Source organism: Salvelinus fontinalis, unplaced genomic scaffold (assembly GCF_029448725.1).
Source record: "Salvelinus fontinalis isolate EN_2023a unplaced genomic scaffold, ASM2944872v1 scaffold_0420, whole genome shotgun sequence".
In the NCBI taxonomy this organism is placed as follows: Eukaryota; Metazoa; Chordata; class Actinopteri; order Salmoniformes; family Salmonidae; genus Salvelinus; species Salvelinus fontinalis.
The window spans coordinates 83,629-105,081 of record NW_026600629.1 but is presented as its reverse complement, the minus strand read 5'-3'; the positions used below and the strand labels follow the sequence as shown (position 1 = coordinate 105,081).

The 21,453-nt window shown below is 45.9% G+C and overlaps 1 protein-coding gene across 2 annotated transcripts in view; it reads right to left on the bottom strand.

The window, feature by feature from the left end:
* Window positions 1-1,773: 1,773 nt before the first annotated feature.
* The window catches only part of LOC129845991 (Na(+)/H(+) exchange regulatory cofactor NHE-RF2-like), a 64,999-nt gene continuing 45,319 nt past the window's right edge, over window positions 1,774-21,453 (bottom strand). For both annotated transcript variants that reach the window (XM_055913982.1, XM_055913983.1), the window contains 3 exons: window positions 6,002-6,155; window positions 5,503-5,621; window positions 1,774-5,141 (listed from right to left, as the gene is read on the bottom strand). In XM_055913982.1, coding sequence (XP_055769957.1) covers window positions 4,974-5,141; window positions 5,503-5,621; window positions 6,002-6,155 — 441 coding nt within the window. In that variant the 3' untranslated portion in view covers window positions 1,774-4,973. The remainder of the gene's footprint in view (window positions 5,142-5,502; window positions 5,622-6,001; window positions 6,156-21,453) is intronic.

Here is a 21,453-nt window from a genome sequence, read left to right as displayed (position 1 = left end):
GAATGTCTTTTTAGTGGTTTCAATGTCTGTAACTCCGATGGTTCTGCTGATATAGGGATGTTATGAAAATGCTGCCCAATTCTTGAGGTTAGGATTTACAAAGTCAACATAACATCTTAGTAATCTCTTAGACACAGCCCACGTCTTGTCTATTTGTTGACCTGACTCTGGAAAGACGTCACCACCTCCACATCCATTTCAGACACAGCCTCAACAATGACACAATAGGTACACATGTACATGTCATCACTGTACTCCTACAACAGGGCCGTATTCACTAGGCACCAAATGGAGGGGCAGCAGGTAGCCTAGCGGTTAAGAGCGCTGGGCAATTAACCAAAAGGTCGCTGGTTCGAATCCCCGAGACGACTAGGTGAAAAATCTGTTGATGTGCCCTTGAGCAAGGCACTTAACCCTAATTGCTTCTGTAAGTCTCTCTAAATAAGCGTGTCTGCTAAATGACAAATACAAGGAAAATGGCCTGAACAGGGAGAGATTTGTTCAATTAGAAATGCTCCTTTTTGTTTTCAGTTTCAAAACATTCTGCTACTGTGTGTCCTAATGAATTTGACCCATGTAACCATGTCATCACTGTGTTCTCACTGTCTGACCGTTAACTTGACCAGTCGTAGACCTCTGACCTATGCATGACTGGCTTTCTGGGAAAGCGTAGGAGGACACACAGACTCTAGGCACCAGTCAGTCAGAGTGTCTCTGCTGAGTCTAGTACAAACAGGCTGGGAAGCTCTGAATGCCAGACTGCTGAGTCTAGTACAAACAGGCTGGGAAGCTCTGAATGCCAGACTGCTGAGTCTAGTACAAACAGGCTGGGAAGCTCTGAATGCCAGACTGCTGAGTATAGTACAAACAGGCTGGGAAGCTCGGAATGCCAGACTGCTGAGTCTAGTACAAACAGGCTGGGAAGCTCTGAATGCCAGACTGCTGAGTCTAGTACAAACAGGCTGGGAAGCTCTGAATGTCAGTGTGCTGAGTCTAGTACAAACAGGCTGGGAAGCTCTGAATGCCAGGCTGCTGAGTCTAGTACAAACAGGCTGGGAAGCTCTGAATGCCAGGCTGCTGAGTCTAGTACAAACAGGCTGGGAAGCTCTGAATGCCAGACTGCTGAGTCTAGTACAAACAGGCTGGGAAGCTCTGAATGCCAGTCTGCTGAAGCACCGTAGTAGACAATAAAGGACACACAATCTATAATGAGACTCTTCAGACTTGACTGAACACACACACACACAGATAGACAGACACACACACACAAACTCCTCCAAAACACACACTCTGGACCTCTGCGTGACCTCTAACGGGCCTGAGTACTCACGGCAGCTGGAGGCACAAGAGAATTCTGGAAACAGAGTGTAACTGTATGCCAACACTCACATAATCCTTAGGGATCGAGGGGGACAGACAGAGAGAGAGAGAGAGAGAGAAGGAGGACCGGGACAATAGGGAGGGAGAAAGAGGGGGACAGAGAGAGAGAGAGAGAGAAGGAGAAGGAGGACCGGGAAAATAGGGAGGGAGAAAGAGGGGGACAGAAAGAGAGAGAACGAGAAGGAGGACCGGGACAATAGGGAGGGAGATAGAGGGGGGAAGACCTTGAGAGAGACAAACGGAGAGAGAAGAGGAGGAGTTACTCTGAGAACTCCTGGATCACAGCTGTGGGAAGATTAGCTCATTGAACAGATGACCCCCCCTCCCCCACTAGTATCAGAGACAAGACAACAGACTTACAGAAGAAGAAGGGATGACACTGAGATGATGTCATATAGTCCAGAAGGAGATTGTCACACTTTATTGAAAAAATACAACCTGCCATATATATACCGTAGGGAGGCAGGTAGCCTAGTGGTTAAGAGCATTGGGCCAGTAACCGATAGGTCGCTGGTTTGAATCTCCAAACCGACTAGGTGAAAAATCTGTCAACAAACTTTTGAGCAAGGCACTTAACCCCAAATTGCTCCTTTAAGTCGCTTTGGATAAGAGCGTCTGCCAAATGACTAAAATGTGAATCTACATGGGTCATACACCATTCTGCTCAGGGTTTAACGGTCAGCTCATCATATGGACCAATAGTCAAAACCCTTATGCAAACACATTGGTGCTAGATCACAAATGGAAACCAGAGAAATAAAAACTGTTTTCTGTACTATTATGTGTAATAGTAATGACAATATGCTTATTAACCAAAAATTAATTGTGCAATATATGAAAACAGATCAGACATTTCTCTCCGTCCTAAGTGTGGTGTGGGCGCAGCATAGCACAGCTGACCCTGGCCTGTACCTCAGACCTAGCCCAACCAGGGACCCGCATTTCAGATCCTACCACAATATGAACCTCCAGGGGGGACCTGGGCCCGTATTCAGAAAGCATCTCAGAGTAGGAGTGCTGAACTAGTATCAGGTCCCTCCTGTCCATATAATCTTATTAATTATGATCTAAAAGACAAAACTGATCCTAGATCGGCACTATACGGACCCTGGGTGAATAGTAACAATGGATGACACAGAGACAAACTTTCCCTTCTATCTCCCTTCACCCCCGTATGAGATGTAGCAGTGGTTTGGTCTGGGGAGTGTTCTCTTTGTGTAGATCCTACCACAATATGAACGACCCGGGGGGACCTGAGATTACTATCCGTAACAGTGGATGACACACACACAGTAAGATAAACTTGACCTTCACCCCCTTATGAGGCGTGACAGTGGTTTGGTCTGGGGTCCGTCTGTGTCTGTGCGCAGGACAGCTGTCCCCATGCTATCCTATGCTAGGACTAATCTCCTGTAAGTCCTGTGGCTCCCCTGGTCTCATTCATTAGAGCATCTCTCAGTCTGACCTCCAGGATAGGCCTCTCCCACACACCCACTGGGCAGGCCCACTGATCAGAGCCCCTAGCCCCATAACTCAGAGTAGCCTGGTCCGAGATCGGTTTGTGCTGTCTTACCAACTCCTATGGCTATTGTTGTGTGACGCCTCTTGATAATGACCATAGGAGTTGGCAATACTGCACAAACAGATTTGCGACCAGGCTATACTCACATACCAAAGCCCCTGATACCACAGCCGGTCCACCATCCACAGCATTCAGGCATGTTGTACAAAAATAACTGTGTCCTTCCCTTCTGAAGTGCAACAGAAAGACAGCCCAGTCTGGAGTAGCTGATACTATGTCAGTCTGTCATCACTGTACCACAACATGAGCATAACATTACCACAACATCACATCAACACTGAATGATGTAAGCTTTCTTTGATACTCTGGGCTCACTTTCAATCCCGTACAATATCCATCTTGGTATTTCATACATTATTTGTATCTATACTTTTACATATAAAGGTGTTCGGCTCAGTGATGGAGATGCTCATAACAAGTAATACAGCATTATGGATGCTCATACTGTAGCAAGTAATAAAACATTATACATGCTCTTAGCAAGTAATATAGCATTATATTTGCTCATAACAAGTAATAAAGCATTATACACGCTCATAGCAAGTAATAAAGCATTATGGATGCTCATACTGTAGCAAGTAATAAAACATTATAGATGCTCTTAGCAAGTAATATAGCATTATATTTGCTCATAACAAGTAATAAAGCATTATACATGCTCATAGCAAGTAATAAAGCATTATGTTTGCTCATAACAGGTAATAAAGCATGATAGATACTCATAACTAGTAATAACACATGATACCTGCAGGCTTTACGTAAATGTTACAAGGTGTTACATAGATCTCATACATCTTTAAAGTGGTCATATCATCCCCAGACTATCTTCTCCTTCTATGGTACTTTCATGTCCCGATCCTCATACATCTCGGAGCAGTGCACTGTAGTGGCTTCATGTTGCTGTGTGTCTTATTAGCACCCCCTGGTGTACTAGACAGGCAGTGTAAAAAACTCAATGCTTGATCTATTCACTCTATTCACTCTATTCACTCTGTTGAACTAAAACTGCCTTAGAATGAGTGAAGCAGGCCTATAGGCTAGAGAATCATAGGGGGCTTGTGTGTGTGCATGTATGCATGCATTTAGTCAATGTAGCTTAAATGCTATCATATTGAGAGGGATGGATGGAGTAAGGCTTTTGATTGTCTATGCATTGTTAACACCATCTATGAATACCAGTTCATATCCAACATAGGGAGCAAAGTGGAAATGTTATGACATTATGAGAAAACAGGTGTTTTGATACAAACAGAGATGATACAGAAGCAATGCTATTTAGCCTCCAGTTTGTGCTTTTCCTGGTGAGTGAATCCTTGAAGTCTGAGGCGCATCGATCACACAATAAAATCACAGGAGGATCATGGGAGGAAAAGTTTTATCCATCTTTGGGCGTACGTTCCTTCTCTTACAGGGTCAAAACAAACCCCAATGTTTAAGATCGGGTCACAGTGTTCACAAACATCTCACATAGTCCATATTCCCCATACTCCTTATAGCTGGGCTGGCTAACACCTATTATGGTGCTTTTCTACTTTCTAAATACAAAAATAAGTGCCTCCTCTCTCCAGAGCAGTCCTCAGAGGAAGTGGGAGTTAGTGGTAGAAGAGGAGGGACATCGGATGGTTTAGGGAAAGAGCGATGATGACGGGAGGATTCAGAAGAAGCTGCTAATCTTGAGCCTCTTATTCCAGTCCAGTCCAGCAGACAAGTTCAGTCCAGCAGACAAGCTCTCTCTGAGGTGGGATGAGGGTATAGAGAAGGGTGGAAGAAGGGAGGATTGAAGGAGGGGTAAAGGATGAGATGCCCATCATTCCATCCCGTCCATTTTGGAAGCAGGGGGGAGTGGGTGTTGGATTGCCAACGTTCAAAGAACAACATTCTATCTGCGTATTCTCTTCTGTTGGATTGGGTGGTAGTGGTGGTGGGGTAACGGGTAGGGATGTTGAAGGTAAGTTTCAGAAATGTCAAATTCGACAGTCTTTCTGCTTCTCTCATTGGGTGGCAGAAAAGTTCAGAAGTTGCTGAAGAGCTGGTGTTTTTTGTCCCAGTCCATCTGAGGGGCTCTCTTCTTGGCTCTCTTAGCGTGGGCCTTCTCTTTGGCCTCAGCCGCTGTGGGACTCAGGAGCAGGCCCATCTCAGCAAAGGGGTCCATCAGACGGCTCGCCTCGTCCTCTCCCAGCTAGATACAAAGACAGACAGACAGACAGAGATAGATTAATATCGGAGACGACTTGGTAGTTATAGTGTGGGTTGACATACACACGCATGGCAGGGTTGAGGTTTATTCAATTTCAATTCAGTCAATTCAGGAAGTAAACGGGAATTCCAATTCTTCTAATTTGCTCAATGATTTGGAATTGGTCAAATGTGGGAATGGTAAAATTGGTAGACCTCAGTTTACTTCCTGAATTGAATGAATTGAAATAGAACCCTGATGTGTAATTCTGATAATATCTGTGTTAATGTGATATATGTGTTATACGAAATAACAAGAGGTTGTGTACTGTACGCTCCAATACACACACACACACACGTCTCACCTGCAGGCTGTTGTCTGGACTGCTCAGGTCAGAGTGGTGTGACTGGATGGAGCGGCTGGTGAAGCTTCCGTTGATCTGAGGACTGGGGGAGCCGTTGGATATGGACGGACCGTCATAGTCTGGGAAAGAAGGGACAGAATTACTCTCTATGTACAGATCTAGGATCAGCTTCTCCACCCTTTCCTCCCCCCAATCCTAACCTTAACCATTAGTGGGGGAAATGCAAAACTGATCCACCCTACGGGCAACTTCACCCAACACCCAGAATTACAGGCTCAGATTTTCAGTTATCTGATGCTGGTTTTGATGAACTACCCCGTAACATTTCACTATAGATTAGGATCATCAACACCATTACTGCCTTCTCAATATGCAACTGTAAAATGTAGATGTACAATTAGACTAGAGACTTGTCCTGAGCTGTACCTTTGGCGTGGTTTATAAGAGTACACTTTAAATAAATATTCTGTTTTCCAGATCAACAAGTGTGTAGGCCTACCTTTGACGTGGCTGGCCAACGGGGTGACGCCCATCTTCTTAAAGTGATGGTCTGTGTCAGGGTCCACCACCAGCAGCCTGGTCTCATCTCCTCCTCTCTTTATGAAGGCCACGACCTCCGCATGACGCATGCCCTCCACGTTCACCCCATTCACCTGAAAGGAGAGAAGGGAGAGAAAGGGGAAGAAAGGGTGTTATGGGTCAGTGATGTCAGATGTCTCCATCTATACTGTTGTCTGTGATTCTGTGATCTGGCCTCGTCACTGTCTCAATGTTTCAATGTCTGAAAGACCTTCAGGGCTGTCTGGTTGTGAATATGGATACAGTAGGAAAGAAACAGTGAAAACTCTAGATCCTGCTGCTGGTTCAGACAGGAACAACTAAGTATCCAAAACAAGTTCTAAAAAAGCACACTAGTGATGTTGGTCAGTCGGTCATCTGTCATTACTGGTGAGCAGACTTTACACTGGTTGATTTCTGATACGTCCACACTGGACCAGTGCAGCAGGTCACCAGTCTCAATCCAACAACAGCCTCTTTACCTGATCCAGCATTTTAGGACATTCACAACTGTCCAAAACCATGGTATAGCCTAAACTAAAATACTTATTTATTCAGACAAGGATCAACGGAATATGCGAACCGTTACTTGATCCAAACAGTAGAGGGTGCTATGCACCAAAACGATAATTTTCCACTGGACTCAATGAAGAGAGGACAAAACCTGTGAGGAATCAGACACACATTTTTGCAAGATGGTGCATAGAGAGAGAGAATATTCTGCATTCCTTCCTCAATGACGTACAAGCTGAACAGAATACCTTTACATTCCATACCCCATTACAACAAGGATGGAACGAGCATGTAAGCTAATGGGCTCTAACAGTATAACATCATTTATTTGTTTCCTTTTCAAACACTTTGTTTCTCTCTCTTTGGTCATAGTAAACCCTCTTTTATTGGTTCGGCAACTTGTGAATTCAGCTGGAAAAGAGTGGGGGGGGGGGGGGGGGGGGTGAGGAGAGAAAGAAAAGAGAGGGGAGCGATAGGTTCTGAAAGGTGAGAAGAAGCCCGCACACCTACACCCCAGTCACTAACACATCAACACGTTTCTGTCAGAGAGTTTCTCCCTGTGACTTTCCACAGACTCCTGTATATTCCATGAACTCTATTCAGCTAGTACTGTAGCTTTGCACGGTGCTGCCTGCCTTAATGTTGGTACACCATCAAATATTGATGCCTAGCTTCTGCTGAACCAATAGTGTGGGTTTCAGGTATCAGTGTCCTGAGGGGGATTTTGTTTTAAAATTCAGTAACGCTGCTACTTATGAAGTGAGGGCAGTAGGAGGTGGTTGTGACACAGACTGGTCTAATACACTGTAACAACATGGCTAGATACCAGACTGGTCTAATACACTGTAACAACACGGCTAGATACCAGACTGGTCTAATACACTGTAACAGCACGGCTAAATACCAGACTGGTCTAATACACTGTAACAGCACGGCTAGATACCAGACTGGTCTAATACACTGTAACAACACGGCTAGATACCAGACTGGTCTAATACACTGTAACAACACGGCTAGATACCAGACTGGTCTAATACACTGTAACAGCCCGGCTAGATACCAGACTGGTCTAATACACTGTAACAGCACGGCTAAATACCAGACTGGTCTAATACACTGTAACAGCACGGCTAGATACCAGACTGGTCTAATACACTGTAACAACACGGCTAGATACCAGACTGGTCTAATACACTGTAACAACACGGCTAGATACCAGACTGGTCTAATACACTGTAACAGCACGGCTAGATACCAGACTGGTCTAATACACTGTAACAGCACGGCTAGGTACCAGACTGGTCTAATACACTGTAACAGCACGGCTAGATACCAGACTGGTCTAATACACTGTAACAGCACGGCTAGATACCAGACTGGACTAATACACTGTAACAACACGGCTAGATACCAGACTGGTCTAATACACTGTAACAGCACGGCTAGATACCAGACTGGTCTAATACACTGTAACAGCACGGCTAGATACCAGACTGGTCTAATACACTGTAACAACACGGCTAGATACCAGACTGGTCTAATACACTGTAACAGCACGGCTAGATACCAGACTGGTCTAATACACTGTAACAGCACGGCTAGATACCAGACTGGTCTAATACACTGTAACAACACGGCTAGATACCAGACTGGTCTAATACACTGTAACAGCACGGCTAGATACCAGACTGGTCTAATACACTGTAACAGCCCGGCTAGATACCAGACTGGTCGAATACACTGTAACAGCCCGGCTAGATACCAGACTGGTCTAATACACTGTAACAGCACGGCTAGATACCAGACTGGTCTAATACACTGTAACAGCACGGCTAGATACCAGACTGGTCTAATACACTGTAACAGCACGGCTAGATACCAGACTGGTCTAATACACTGTAACAGCCCGGCTAGATACCAGACTGGCCTAATACACTAACAGCACGGCTAGATACCAGACTGGTCTAATACACTGTAACAGCACGGCTAGATACCAGACTGGTCTAATACACTGTAACAGCACGGCTAGATACCAGACTGGTCTAATACACAGTAACAGCACGGCTAGATACCAGACTGGTCTAATACACTTTAACAGCACGGCTAGATAGCAGACTGGTATAATACACTGTAACAACACGGCTAGATACCAGACTGGTCGAATACACTGTAACAACACGGCTAGATACCAGACTGGTCTAATACACTGTAACAGCACGGCTAGATACCAGACTGGTCTAATACACTGTAACAACACGGCTAGATACCAGACTGGTCTAATACACTGTAACAACACGGCTAGATACCAGACTGGTTTAATACACTGTAACAACACGGCTAGATACCAGACTGGTCTAATACACTGTAACAGCCCGGCTAGATACCAGACTGGTCTAATACACTGTAACAGCCCGGCTAGATACCAGACTGGTCTAATACACTGTAACAGCACGGCTAGATACCAGACTGGTCTAATACACTGTAACAGCACGGCTAGATACCAGACTGGTCTAATACACAGTAACAACACGGCTAGATACCAGACTGGTCTAATACACTTTAACAGCACGGCTAGATAGCAGACTGGTCTAATACACTGTAACAACACGGCTAGATACCAGACTGGTCTAATACACTGTAACAGCACGGCTAGATACCAGACTGGTCTAATACACTGTAACAACACGGCTAGATACCAGACTGGTCTAATACACTGTAACAGCACGGCTAGATACCAGACTGGTCTAATACACTGTAACAGCACGGCTAGATACCAGACTGGTCTAATACACTGTAACAACACGGCTAGATACCAGACTGGTCTAATACACTGTAACAACACGGCTAGATACCAGACTGGTCTAATACACTGTAACAACACGGCTAGATACCAGACTGGTCTAATACACTGTAACAACACGGCTAGATACCAGACTGGTCTAATACACTGTAACAGCACGGCTAGATACCAGACTGGTCTAATACACTGTAACAGCACGGCTAGATACCAGACTGGTCTAATACACTGTAACAGCACGGCTAGATACCAGACTGGTCTAATACACTGTAACAGCACGGCTAGATACCAGACTGGTCTAATACACTGTAACAGCACGGCTAGATACCAGACTGGTCTAATACACTGTAACAGCACGGCTAGATACCAGACTGGTCTAATACACTGTAACAGCACGGCTAGATACCAGACTGGTCTAATACACTGTAACAACACGGCTAGATACCCGCCTACTCACTCCTAACTGTTACATAGGAAATGTAAAAGTCCAGTGAGTGCATGTTAAGGCTAGGGAGAGACTAGGAGAAGGAGGGAAAGAGAGACAGAGAAAGGGAGGAAGGAATGTGTAAAGCCAAGAGAAGTTGAGTGTGTGTGTGATAGAGAGAAAAATAGAAAAAAAAGAGCATGAAAGAAAGCGAGAGAGTGAGAGTTAAGCAGTGATAAAGTTACAGTGCAGAAACACATCTCTATCTATTCTTTCTTTCTTTCTCTCGCTCTCTCTCTCCCTCTCTGTCTCTCCATCTCTGTCTGTCTCTCTCTCGCCATTAGAGTAGGTGTCAGAACATAAGGCTCAGTGGAGTCATCACACACTAATTGGTAGAGAATTGTCTCATCATACCAGCCCTAGTGCATGAGGAGGAACAAGCCCACTTTGTATTGGGCTAGGAGAGCAGGTGTTGTGTCATGTTCCATAGCAGCAGCAATCCTTCACAATCCAACAAAACAATCCAGCCCACTCAAGCTAATTAATAGGGCCCTTGTTCATTAGACGACTCCCACACAATACAACAGTCAGCGTAGTGCTAGTGGGCCAAACCTGTTTTTCATTGGAATACAGTGCTGTTTGAATGCTTTACAGAGCAGTCGATTTTCAAGGTACTATCATAATCGTCAGTGTTTGCTTAGGTTGCACACCCTGGAATGTTTCCAATGGTTTACCTGAGTGAGTGTGAGTGTGAGTGTGAGAGAGAGAATATGAGTCTTCACCTTACTAACGAGCTGCTGACAGATGGACCAAGCAGTGCACCGTGCCACACAGTTGCTTGGTCAGAGACATCCTCCATTAGCCACAGAGAATAACACACACATAATCATCCTCTAGTCAACCGCTGAGCCCACACACCTGCCTGGGGTTACCTAGGCCAAACCCCCGGGGCTCTGCCTGCAGTTTCAGCAGGTACAGTGACCTAGCCACTTAGCACTAATCCAGCTAGAACTAACAGACACAGCTTCAAAACCAATGACTGAGTGACACAGGGCTTCACTGACTACAGTTTACTGACACTGACTGTATAGGGGAAACTGCATAAGGTAAAAGTAGTCCTTAAACCTTAACCCCAGATCTAGGACCAGATCAGCCTACTCCTGATCCTAACCTAAATGATTATAGGCAGTGATGTAAAGTCACTACATGACCAAAAGTATGTGGTCACCTGCTCATTGAACATTTCATTCTAAAATCATGGGCATTAATATGTAGTTGGTTCTTCCTTTGCTGCTATAACAGCCTCCACTCTTCTGGAAAGGCTTTCCACTAGATGTTGGAACATTGCTTTGGGGACTTGCTTCCATTCAGCCACAAGAGTGTTAGTGAGGTAAGGCACTGATGTTGGGCGATTAGGCCTGGCTCGCAATCGGCACTCCAATTCATCCAAAAGGTGTTCGATGGGGTTGAGGTCAGGGTTCTGTACAGGCCAGTCAAGTTCTTCCACACTGATCTTGACAAACCATTTCTGTATGGACCTCGCTTTGTGCACTGGGGCATTGCCATGCTGAAACAGGAAAGGGCCTTCCCCAAACTGTTGCCACAAAGTTGGGAGCCCAGAATCGTTTAGAATAAGAGGCATAGCCCGAACCATGAAAAACAGCCCCAGACCATTATTCCCCCTCCACCAAACGTTACAGTTGGCACTATGCATTGGGGCAGGTAGTGTATTCCTGTCATCTGCCAAACCCAGATTCGTCCATCAGACTGCCAGGTGGTGAAGTGTGATTCATCACTCCAGAGAACGCGTTTCCACTGCTCCAGAGTCCAATGGTGGCGAGCTTTACACCATTCCAGCTGACGCTTGGCATTGCGCATGGTGATCTTAGGCTTGTGTGCGGCTGCTCGGCCATGGAAACTAATTTTTATGAAGCTCCCGACGAACAGTTCTTGTGTTGATGTTGCTTCCAGAGGCAGTTTGGAACTCGGTAGTGAGTGTTGCAACCAATGATAAATGATTTTTACGCACCACACACGTAAGCTCACAGAACGGGACCGCCGAGTGCTGATGTGGCCTACCACTTCGTGGCTGAGCTGTTGTTGCTCATAGACATTTCCACTTCATAATAACAGCCCCTACAGTTGACCGGGGCAGCTCTAGAAAGGCAGAAATTTGACGAACTGACTTGTTGGAAAGGTGGCATCCTATGATGCTGCCACGTTGAAGGTCACTGAGCTCTCCAATAAGGCCATTCTACTGCCAATGTTTCTCTAGGGAGATTGCATGGCTGTGTGCTCGATTTTATACACCTGTCAGCAACGGGTGTGGCTTAAATAGCCAAATCCAATCATTTGAAGAGGTGTCCACATACTTTTGAATATATAGTGTACTTAAGTAAAAATACTTTAAAGTACTACTTAATTTTCCTCCACTGTATGCCTAAAGAAAATGATTTACTTTTTACTGAAAACATTTTCTCTGACACCCAAAAGTAGTCATTACATTTTGAATGCTTAGCAGGAAGGAAAATGGTCCAATTCACACACTTATCAAGAGAACATCCCTGGTCATCCCTACTGCCTCTGATCTGGCGGACTCACTAAACACACGTTCTTCGTTTGTAAATGATGCCTGAGTGTTGGAGTGTGCCCCTGGTTATCCGTACATTTAAAAACAAGAAACTCGTGCCATCTGGTTTGCTTAATATAAGGAATGTGAAATGATTTATACTTTTACTTTTGATACTTAAGTATATTTAAAACCAAATTGTTTTTTACTTTAACTCAAGTATTTTACTGGGTGACTTTCACTTTTACATATTTTCTATCAAGGTATCTTTAATTTTACTCAAGTATGACAATTGGGTACTTTTTCCACCACTGATTATAGGGACGCTGAATCAGTGGGTAGGGAGTAACTTCACTTAGCGCTAATCTAGCTAACAGACAGGGTTTCAATGACTATAGACGAACCACTGAGCTGAAACTGGACACCCAGACTGTGTTCATTAGAAATCCCTTTCACTTGGTCCTGTCAAAACACAGCTGATACTGTTGAGCCCCATTCATACAGGAAGGGAGAAGGCCAAGGCTCTTAACTGTGTTGTGTTCAGAAGAGGACACCAATACAGGTTCTTGATCTACAAATACCTTTTTGAATATGATGTGGTGGAATGTCACAGATGGTTGCTGAATGCTGCTTTGCAGACATATTGTGGAAGGTAATGCATAGACGTAGAATGAGATTCTATTGTTATGAATTGAAGAGCACAGTAGAGACAGACAGTACTGTTTTGTCTCGGGTATTTGGGCTCTCTGAGTGCTTACAGCATCTAAGCAGTGGGGAGGGGAGTCCGTGGAATGTCCTACAGTACTGCATTGAACTATACCCTGTATTAACCCAATGGAGTCCATTGTATTTACTGTCCTGTGTAGTCATCTGTCTCTGTCTCTCTCTCTCTGGGCGTGTGTGTATTCAGGTTCAGGGCAGGGTATCTTAGTCAATTACATTTCAATTAAAGGGGCTTTATTGGGAACTGGACCTTTTTTGGAATACCATTATTTTTGTCTTACAGAGATTTACTGTCAGGGCCCTGGTCTCACAGAATCTGTGCAGAAGATCTAGGTCTCTCTGTCTCTCTCTCTGGATGTGTGTCTTCAGGTTCAGGGCAGGGACTCTTTAGTCTCTATATAAACATGATAAAACCTATTTATGGACTTTAGAGCATATGGACAGGGAGTGACCTGGCCTGTTATTGTCATCTAACAGACACAGGAAGCTAGCTCCCATAGCTACAGTTCTCACTCACTGTCTCCTGTTGCTGGACAGACAGAGGGACATCAAAGCATTGAAAGCAACTCCTCCCTCTAGTGCCAGTGTGTGTGCAGCCGTGCGTGTTATTCATACTGTATGGGCAGGACTGGAATGGTATAGCCGTCCGTGTTATTCATACTGTATGGGCAGGACTGGAATGGTATAGCCGTCCGTGTTATTCATACTGTATGGGCAGGACTGGAATGGTATAGCCGTCCGTGTTATTCATACTGTATGGGCAGGACTGGAATGGTATAGCCGTCCGTGTTATTCATACTGTATGGGCAGGACTGGAATGGTATAGCCGTCCGTGTTATTCATACTGTATGGGCAGGACTGGAATGGTATAGCCGTCCGTGTTATTCATACTGTATGGGCAGGACTGGAATGGTATAGCCGTCCGTGTTATTCATACTGTATGGGCAGGACTGGAATGGTATAGCCGTCCGTGTTATTCATACTGTATGGGCAGGACTGGAATGGTATAGCCGTCCGTGTTATTCATACTGTATGGGCAGGACTGGAATGGTATAGCCGTCCGTGTTATTCATACTGTATGGGCAGGACTGGAATGGTATAGCCGTCCGTGTTATTCATACTGTATGGGCAGGACTGGAATGGTATAGCCGTCCGTGTTATTCATACTGTATGGGCAGGACTGGAATGGTATAGCCGTCCGTGTTATTCATACTGTATGGGCAGGACTGGAATGGTATAGCCGTCCGTGTTATTCATACTGTATGGGCAGGACTGGAATGGTATAGCCGTCCGTGTTATTCATACTGTATGGGCAGGACTGGAATGGTATAGCCGTCCGTGTTATTCATACTGTATGGGCAGGACTGGAATGGTATAGCCGTCCGTGTTATTCATACTGTATGGGCAGGACTGGAATGGTATAGCCGTCCGTGTTATTCATACTGTATGGGCAGGACTGGAATGGTATAGCCGTCCGTGTTATTCATACTGTATGGGCAGGACTGGAATGGTATAGCCGTCCGTGTTATTCATACTGTATGGGCAGGACTGGAATGGTATAGCCGTCCGTGTTATTCATACTGTATGGGCAGGACTGGAATGGTATAGCCGTCCGTGTTATTCATACTGTATGGGCAGGACTGGAATGGTATAGCCGTCCGTGTTATTCATACTGTATGGGCAGGACTGGAATGGTATAGCCGTCCGTGTTATTCATACTGTATGGGCAGGACTGGAATGGTATAGCCGTCCGTGTTATTCATACTGTATGGGCAGGACTGGAATGGTATAGCCGTCCGTGTTATTCATACTGTATGGGCAGGACTGGAATGGTATAGCCGTCCGTGTTATTCATACTGTATGGGCAGGACTGGAATGGTATAGCCGTCCGTGTTATTCATACTGTATGGGCAGGACTGGAATGGTATAGCCGTCCGTGTTATTCATACTGTATGGGCAGGACTGGAATGGTATAGCCGTCCGTGTTATTCATACTGTATGGGCAGGACTGGAATGGTATAGCCGTCCGTGTTATTCATACTGTATGGGCAGGACTGGAATGGTATAGCCGTCCGTGTTATTCATACTGTATGGGCAGGACTGGAATGGTATAGCCGTCCGTGTTATTCATACTGTATGGGCAGGACTGGAATGGTATAGCCGTCCGTGTTATTCATACTGTATGGGCAGGACTGGAATGGTATAGCCGTCCGTGTTATTCATACTGTATGGGCAGGACTGGAATGGTATAGCCGTCCGTGTTATTCATACTGTATGGGCAGGACTGGAATGGTATAGCCGTCCGTGTTATTCATACTGTATGGGCAGGACTGGAATGGTATAGCCGTCCGTGTTATTCATACTGTATGGGCAGGACTGGAATGGTATAGCCGTCCGTGTTATTCATACTGTATGGGCAGGACTGGAATGGTATAGCCGTCCGTGTTATTCATACTGTATGGGCAGGACTGGAATGGTATAGCCGTCCGTGTTATTCATACTGTATGGGCAGGACTGGAATGGTATAGCCGTCCGTGTTATTCATACTGTATGGGCAGGACTGGAATGGTATAGCCGTCCGTGTTATTCATACTGTATGGGCAGGACTGGAATGGTATAGCCGTCCGTGTTATTCATACTGTATGGGCAGGACTGGAATGGTATAGCCGTCCGTGTTATTCATACTGTATGGGCAGGACTGGAATGGTATAGCCGTCCGTGTTATTCATACTGTATGGGCAGGACTGGAATGGTATAGCCGTCCGTGTTATTCATACTGTATGGGCAGGACTGGAATGGTATAGCCGTCCGTGTTATTCATACTGTATGGGCAGGACTGGAATGGTATAGCCGTCCGTGTTATTCATACTGTATGGGCAGGACTGGAATGGTATAGCCGTCCGTGTTATTCATACTGTATGGGCAGGACTGGAATGGTATAGCCGTCCGTGTTATTCATACTGTATGGGCAGGACTGGAATGGTATAGCCGTCCGTGTTATTCATACTGTATGGGCAGGACTGGAATGGTATAGCCGTCCGTGTTATTCATACTGTATGGGCAGGACTGGAATGGTATAGCCGTCCGTGTTATTCATACTGTATGGGCAGGACTGGAATGGTATAGCCGTCCGTGTTATTCATACTGTATGGGCAGGACTGGAATGGTATAGCCGTCCGTGTTATTCATACTGTATGGGCAGGACTGGAATGGTATAGCCGTCCGTGTTATTCATACTGTATGGGCAGGACTGGAATGGTATAGCCGTCCGTGTTATTCATACTGTATGGGCAGGACTGGAATGGTATAGCCGTCCGTGTTATTCATACTGTATGGGCAGGACTGGAATGGTATAGCCGTCCGTGTTATTCATACTGTATGGGCAGGACTGGAATGGTATAGCCGTCCGTGTTATTCATACTGTATGGGCAGGACTGGAATGGTATAGCCGTCCGTGTTATTCATACTGTATGGGCAGGACTGGAATGGTATAGCCGTCCGTGTTATTCATACTGTATGGGCAGGACTGGAATGGTATAGCCGTCCGTGTTATTCATACTGTATGGGCAGGACTGGAATGGTATAGCCGTCCGTGTTATTCATACTGTATGGGCAGGACTGGAATGGTATAGCCGTCCGTGTTATTCATACTGTATGGGCAGGACTGGAATGGTATAGCCGTCCGTGTTATTCATACTGTATGGGCAGGACTGGAATGGTATAGCCGTCCGTGTTATTCATACTGTATGGGCAGGACTGGAATGGTATAGCCGTCCGTGTTATTCATACTGTATGGGCAGGACTGGAATGGTATAGCCGTCCGTGTTATTCATACTGTATGGGCAGGACTGGAATGGTATAGCCGTCCGTGTTATTCATACTGTATGGGCAGGACTGGAATGGTATAGCCGTCCGTGTTATTCATACTGTATGGGCAGGACTGGAATGGTATAGCCGTCCGTGTTATTCATACTGTATGGGCAGGACTGGAATGGTATAGCCGTCCGTGTTATTCATACTGTATGGGCAGGACTGGAATGGTATAGCCGTCCGTGTTATTCATACTGTATGGGCAGGACTGGAATGGTATAGCCGTCCGTGTTATTCATACTGTATGGGCAGGACTGGAATGGTATAGCCGTCCGTGTTATTCATACTGTATGGGCAGGACTGGAATGGTATAGCCGTCCGTGTTATTCATACTGTATGGGCAGGACTGGAATGGTATAGCCGTCCGTGTTATTCATACTGTATGGGCAGGACTGGAATGGTATAGCCGTCCGTGTTATTCATACTGTATGGGCAGGACTGGAATGGTATAGCCGTCCGTGTTATTCATACTGTATGGGCAGGACTGGAATGGTATAGCCGTCCGTGTTATTCATACTGTATGGGCAGGACTGGAATGGTATAGCCGTCCGTGTTATTCATACTGTATGGGCAGGACTGGAATGGTATAGCCGTCCGTGTTATTCATACTGTATGGGCAGGACTGGAATGGTATAGCCGTCCGTGTTATTCATACTGTATGGGCAGGACTGGAATGGTATAGCCGTCCGTGTTATTCATACTGTATGGGCAGGACTGGAATGGTATAGCCGTCCGTGTTATTCATACTGTATGGGCAGGACTGGAATGGTATAGCCGTCCGTGTTATTCATACTGTATGGGCAGGACTGGAATGGTATAGCCGTCCGTGTTATTCATACTGTATGGGCAGGACTGGAATGGTATAGCCGTCCGTGTTATTCATACTGTATGGGCAGGACTGGAATGGTATAGCCGTCCGTGTTATTCATACTGTATGGGCAGGACTGGAATGGTATAGCCGTCCGTGTTATTCATACTGTATGGGCAGGACTGGAATGGTATAGCCGTCCGTGTTATTCATACTGTATGGGCAGGACTGGAATGGTATAGCCGTCCGTGTTATTCATACTGTATGGGCAGGACTGGAATGGTATAGCCGTCCGTGTTATTCATACTGTATGGGCAGGACTGGAATGGTATAGCCGTCCGTGTTATTCATACTGTATGGGCAGGACTGGAATGGTATAGCCGTCCGTGTTATTCATACTGTATGGGCAGGACTGGAATGGTATAGCCGTCCGTGTTATTCATACTGTATGGGCAGGACTGGAATGGTATAGCCGTCCGTGTTATTCATACTGTATGGGCAGGACTGGAATGGTATAGCCGTCCGTGTTATTCATACTGTATGGGCAGGACTGGAATGGTATAGCCGTCCGTGTTATTCATACTGTATGGGCAGGACTGGAATGGTATAGCCGTCCGTGTTATTCATACTGTATGGGCAGGACTGGAATGGTATAGCCGTCCGTGTTATTCATACTGTATGGGCAGGACTGGAATGGTATAGCCGTCCGTGTTATTCATACTGTATGGGCAGGACTGGAATGGTATAGCCGTCCGTGTTATTCATACTGTATGGGCAGGACTGGAATGGTATAGCCGTCCGTGTTATTCATACTGTATGGGCAGGACTGGAATGGTATAGCCGTCCGTGTTATTCATACTGTATGGGCAGGACTGGAATGGTATAGCCGTCCGTGTTATTCATACTGTATGGGCAGGACTGGAATGGTATAGCCGTCCGTGTTATTCATACTGTATGGGCAGGACTGGAATGGTATAGCCGTCCGTGTTATTCATACTGTATGGGCAGGACTGGAATGGTATAGCCGTCCGTGTTATTCATACTGTATGGGCAGGACTGGAATGGTATAGCCGTCCGTGTTATTCATACTGTATGGGCAGGACTGGAATGGTATAGCCGTCCGTGTTATTCATACTGTATGGGCAGGACTGGAATGGTATAGCCGTCCGTGTTATTCATACTGTATGGGCAGGACTGGAATGGTATAGCCGTCCGTGTTATTCATACTGTATGGGCAGGACTGGAATGGTATAGCCGTCCGTGTTATTCATACTGTATGGGCAGGACTGGAATGGTATAGCCGTCCGTGTTATTCATACTGTATGGGCAGGACTGGAATGGTATAGCCGTCCGTGTTATTCATACTGTATGGGCAGGACTGGAATGGTATAGCCGTCCGTGTTATTCATACTGTATGGGCAGGACTGGAATGGTATAGCCGTCCGTGTTATTCATACTGTATGGGCAGGACTGGAATGGTATAGCCGTCCGTGTTATTCATACTGTATGGGCAGGACTGGAATGGTATAGCCGTCCGTGTTATTCATACTGTATGGGCAGGACTGGAATGGTATAGCCGTCCGTGTTATTCATACTGTATGGGCAGGACTGGAATGGTATAGCCGTCCGTGTTATTCATACTGTATGGGCAGGACTGGAATGGTATAGCCGTCCGTGTTATTCATACTGTATGGGCAGGACTGGAATGGTATAGCCGTCCGTGTTATTCATACTGTATGGGCAGGACTGGAATGGTATAGCCGTCCGTGTTATTCATACTGTATGGGCAGGACTGGAATGGTATAGCCGTCCGTGTTATTCATACTGTATGGGCAGGACTGGAATGGTATAGCCGTCCGTGTTATTCATACTGTATGGGCAGGACTGGAATGGTATAGCCGTCCGTGTTATTCATACTGTATGGGCAGGACTGGAATGGTATAGCCGTCCGTGTTATTCATACTGTATGGGCAGGACTGGAATGGTATAGCCGTCCGTGTTATTCATACTGTATGGGCAGGACTGGAATGGTATAGCCGTCCGTGTTATTCATACTGTATGGGCAGGACTGGAATGGTATAGCCGTCCGTGTTATTCATACTGTATGGGCAGGACTGGAATGGTATAGCCGTCCGTGTTATTCATACTGTATGGGCAGGACTGGAATGGTATAGCCGTCCGTGTTATTCATACTGTATGGGCAGGACTGGAATGGTATAGCCGTCCGTGTTATTCATACTGTATGGGCAGGACTGGAATGGTATAGCCGTCCGTGTTATTCATACTGTATGGGCAGGACTGGAATGGTATAGCCGTCCGTGTTATTCATACTGTATGGGCAGGACTGGAATGGTATAGCCGTCCGTGTTATTCATACTGTATGGGCAGGACTGGAATGGTATAGCCGTCCGTGTTATTCATACTGTATGGGCAGGACTGGAATGGTATAGCCGTCCGTGTTATTCATACTGTATGGGCAGGACTGGAATGGTATAGCCGTCCGTGTTATTCATACTGTATGGGCAGGACTGGAATGGTATAGCCGTCCGTGTTATTCATACTGTATGGGCAGGACTGGAATGGTATAGCCGTCCGTGTTATTCATACTGTATGGGCAGGACTGGAATGGTATAGCCGTCCGTGTTATTCATACTGTATGGGCAGGACTGGAATGGTATAGCCGTCCGTGTTATTCATACTGTATGGGCAGGACTGGAATGGTATAGCCGTCCGTGTTATTCATACTGTATGGGCAGGACTGGAATGGTATAGCCGTCCGTGTTATTCATACTGTATGGGCAGGACTGGAATGGTATAGCCGTCCGTGTTATTCATACTGTATGGGCAGGACTGGAATGGTATAGCCGTCCGTGTTATTCATACTGTATGGGCAGGACTGGAATGGTATAGCCGTCCGTGTTATTCATACTGTATGGGCAGGACTGGAATGGTATAGCCGTCCGTGTTATTCATACTGTATGGGCAGGACTGGAATGGTATAGCCGTCCGTGTTATTCATACTGTATGGGCAGGACTGGAATGGTATAGCCGTCCGTGTTATTCATACTGTATGGGCAGGACTGGAATGGTATAGCCGTCCGTGTTATTCATACTGTATGGGCAGGACTGGAATGGTATAGCCGTCCGTGTTATTCATACTGTATGGGCAGGACTGGAATGGTATAGCCGTCCGTGTTATTCATACTGTATGGGCAGGACTGGAATGGTATAGCCGTCCGTGTTATTCATACTGTATGGGCAGGACTGGAATGGTATAGCCGTCCGTGTTATTCATACTGTATGGGCAGGACTGGAATGGTATAGCCGTCCGTGTTATTCATACTGTATGGGCAGGACTGGAATGGTATAGCCGTCCGTGTTATTCATACTGTATGGGCAGGACTGGAATGGTATAGCCGTCCGTGTTATTCATACTGTATGGGCAGGACTGGAATGGTATAGCCGTCCGTGTTATTCATACTGTATGGGCAGGACTGGAATGGTATAGCCGTCCGTGTTATTCATACTGTATGGGCAGGACTGGAATGGTATAGCCGTCCGTGTTATTCATACTGTATGGGCAGGACTGGAATGGTATAGCCGTCCGTGTTATTCATACTGTATGGGCAGGACTGGAATGGTATAGCCGTCCGTGTTATTCATACTGTATGGGCAGGACTGGAATGGTA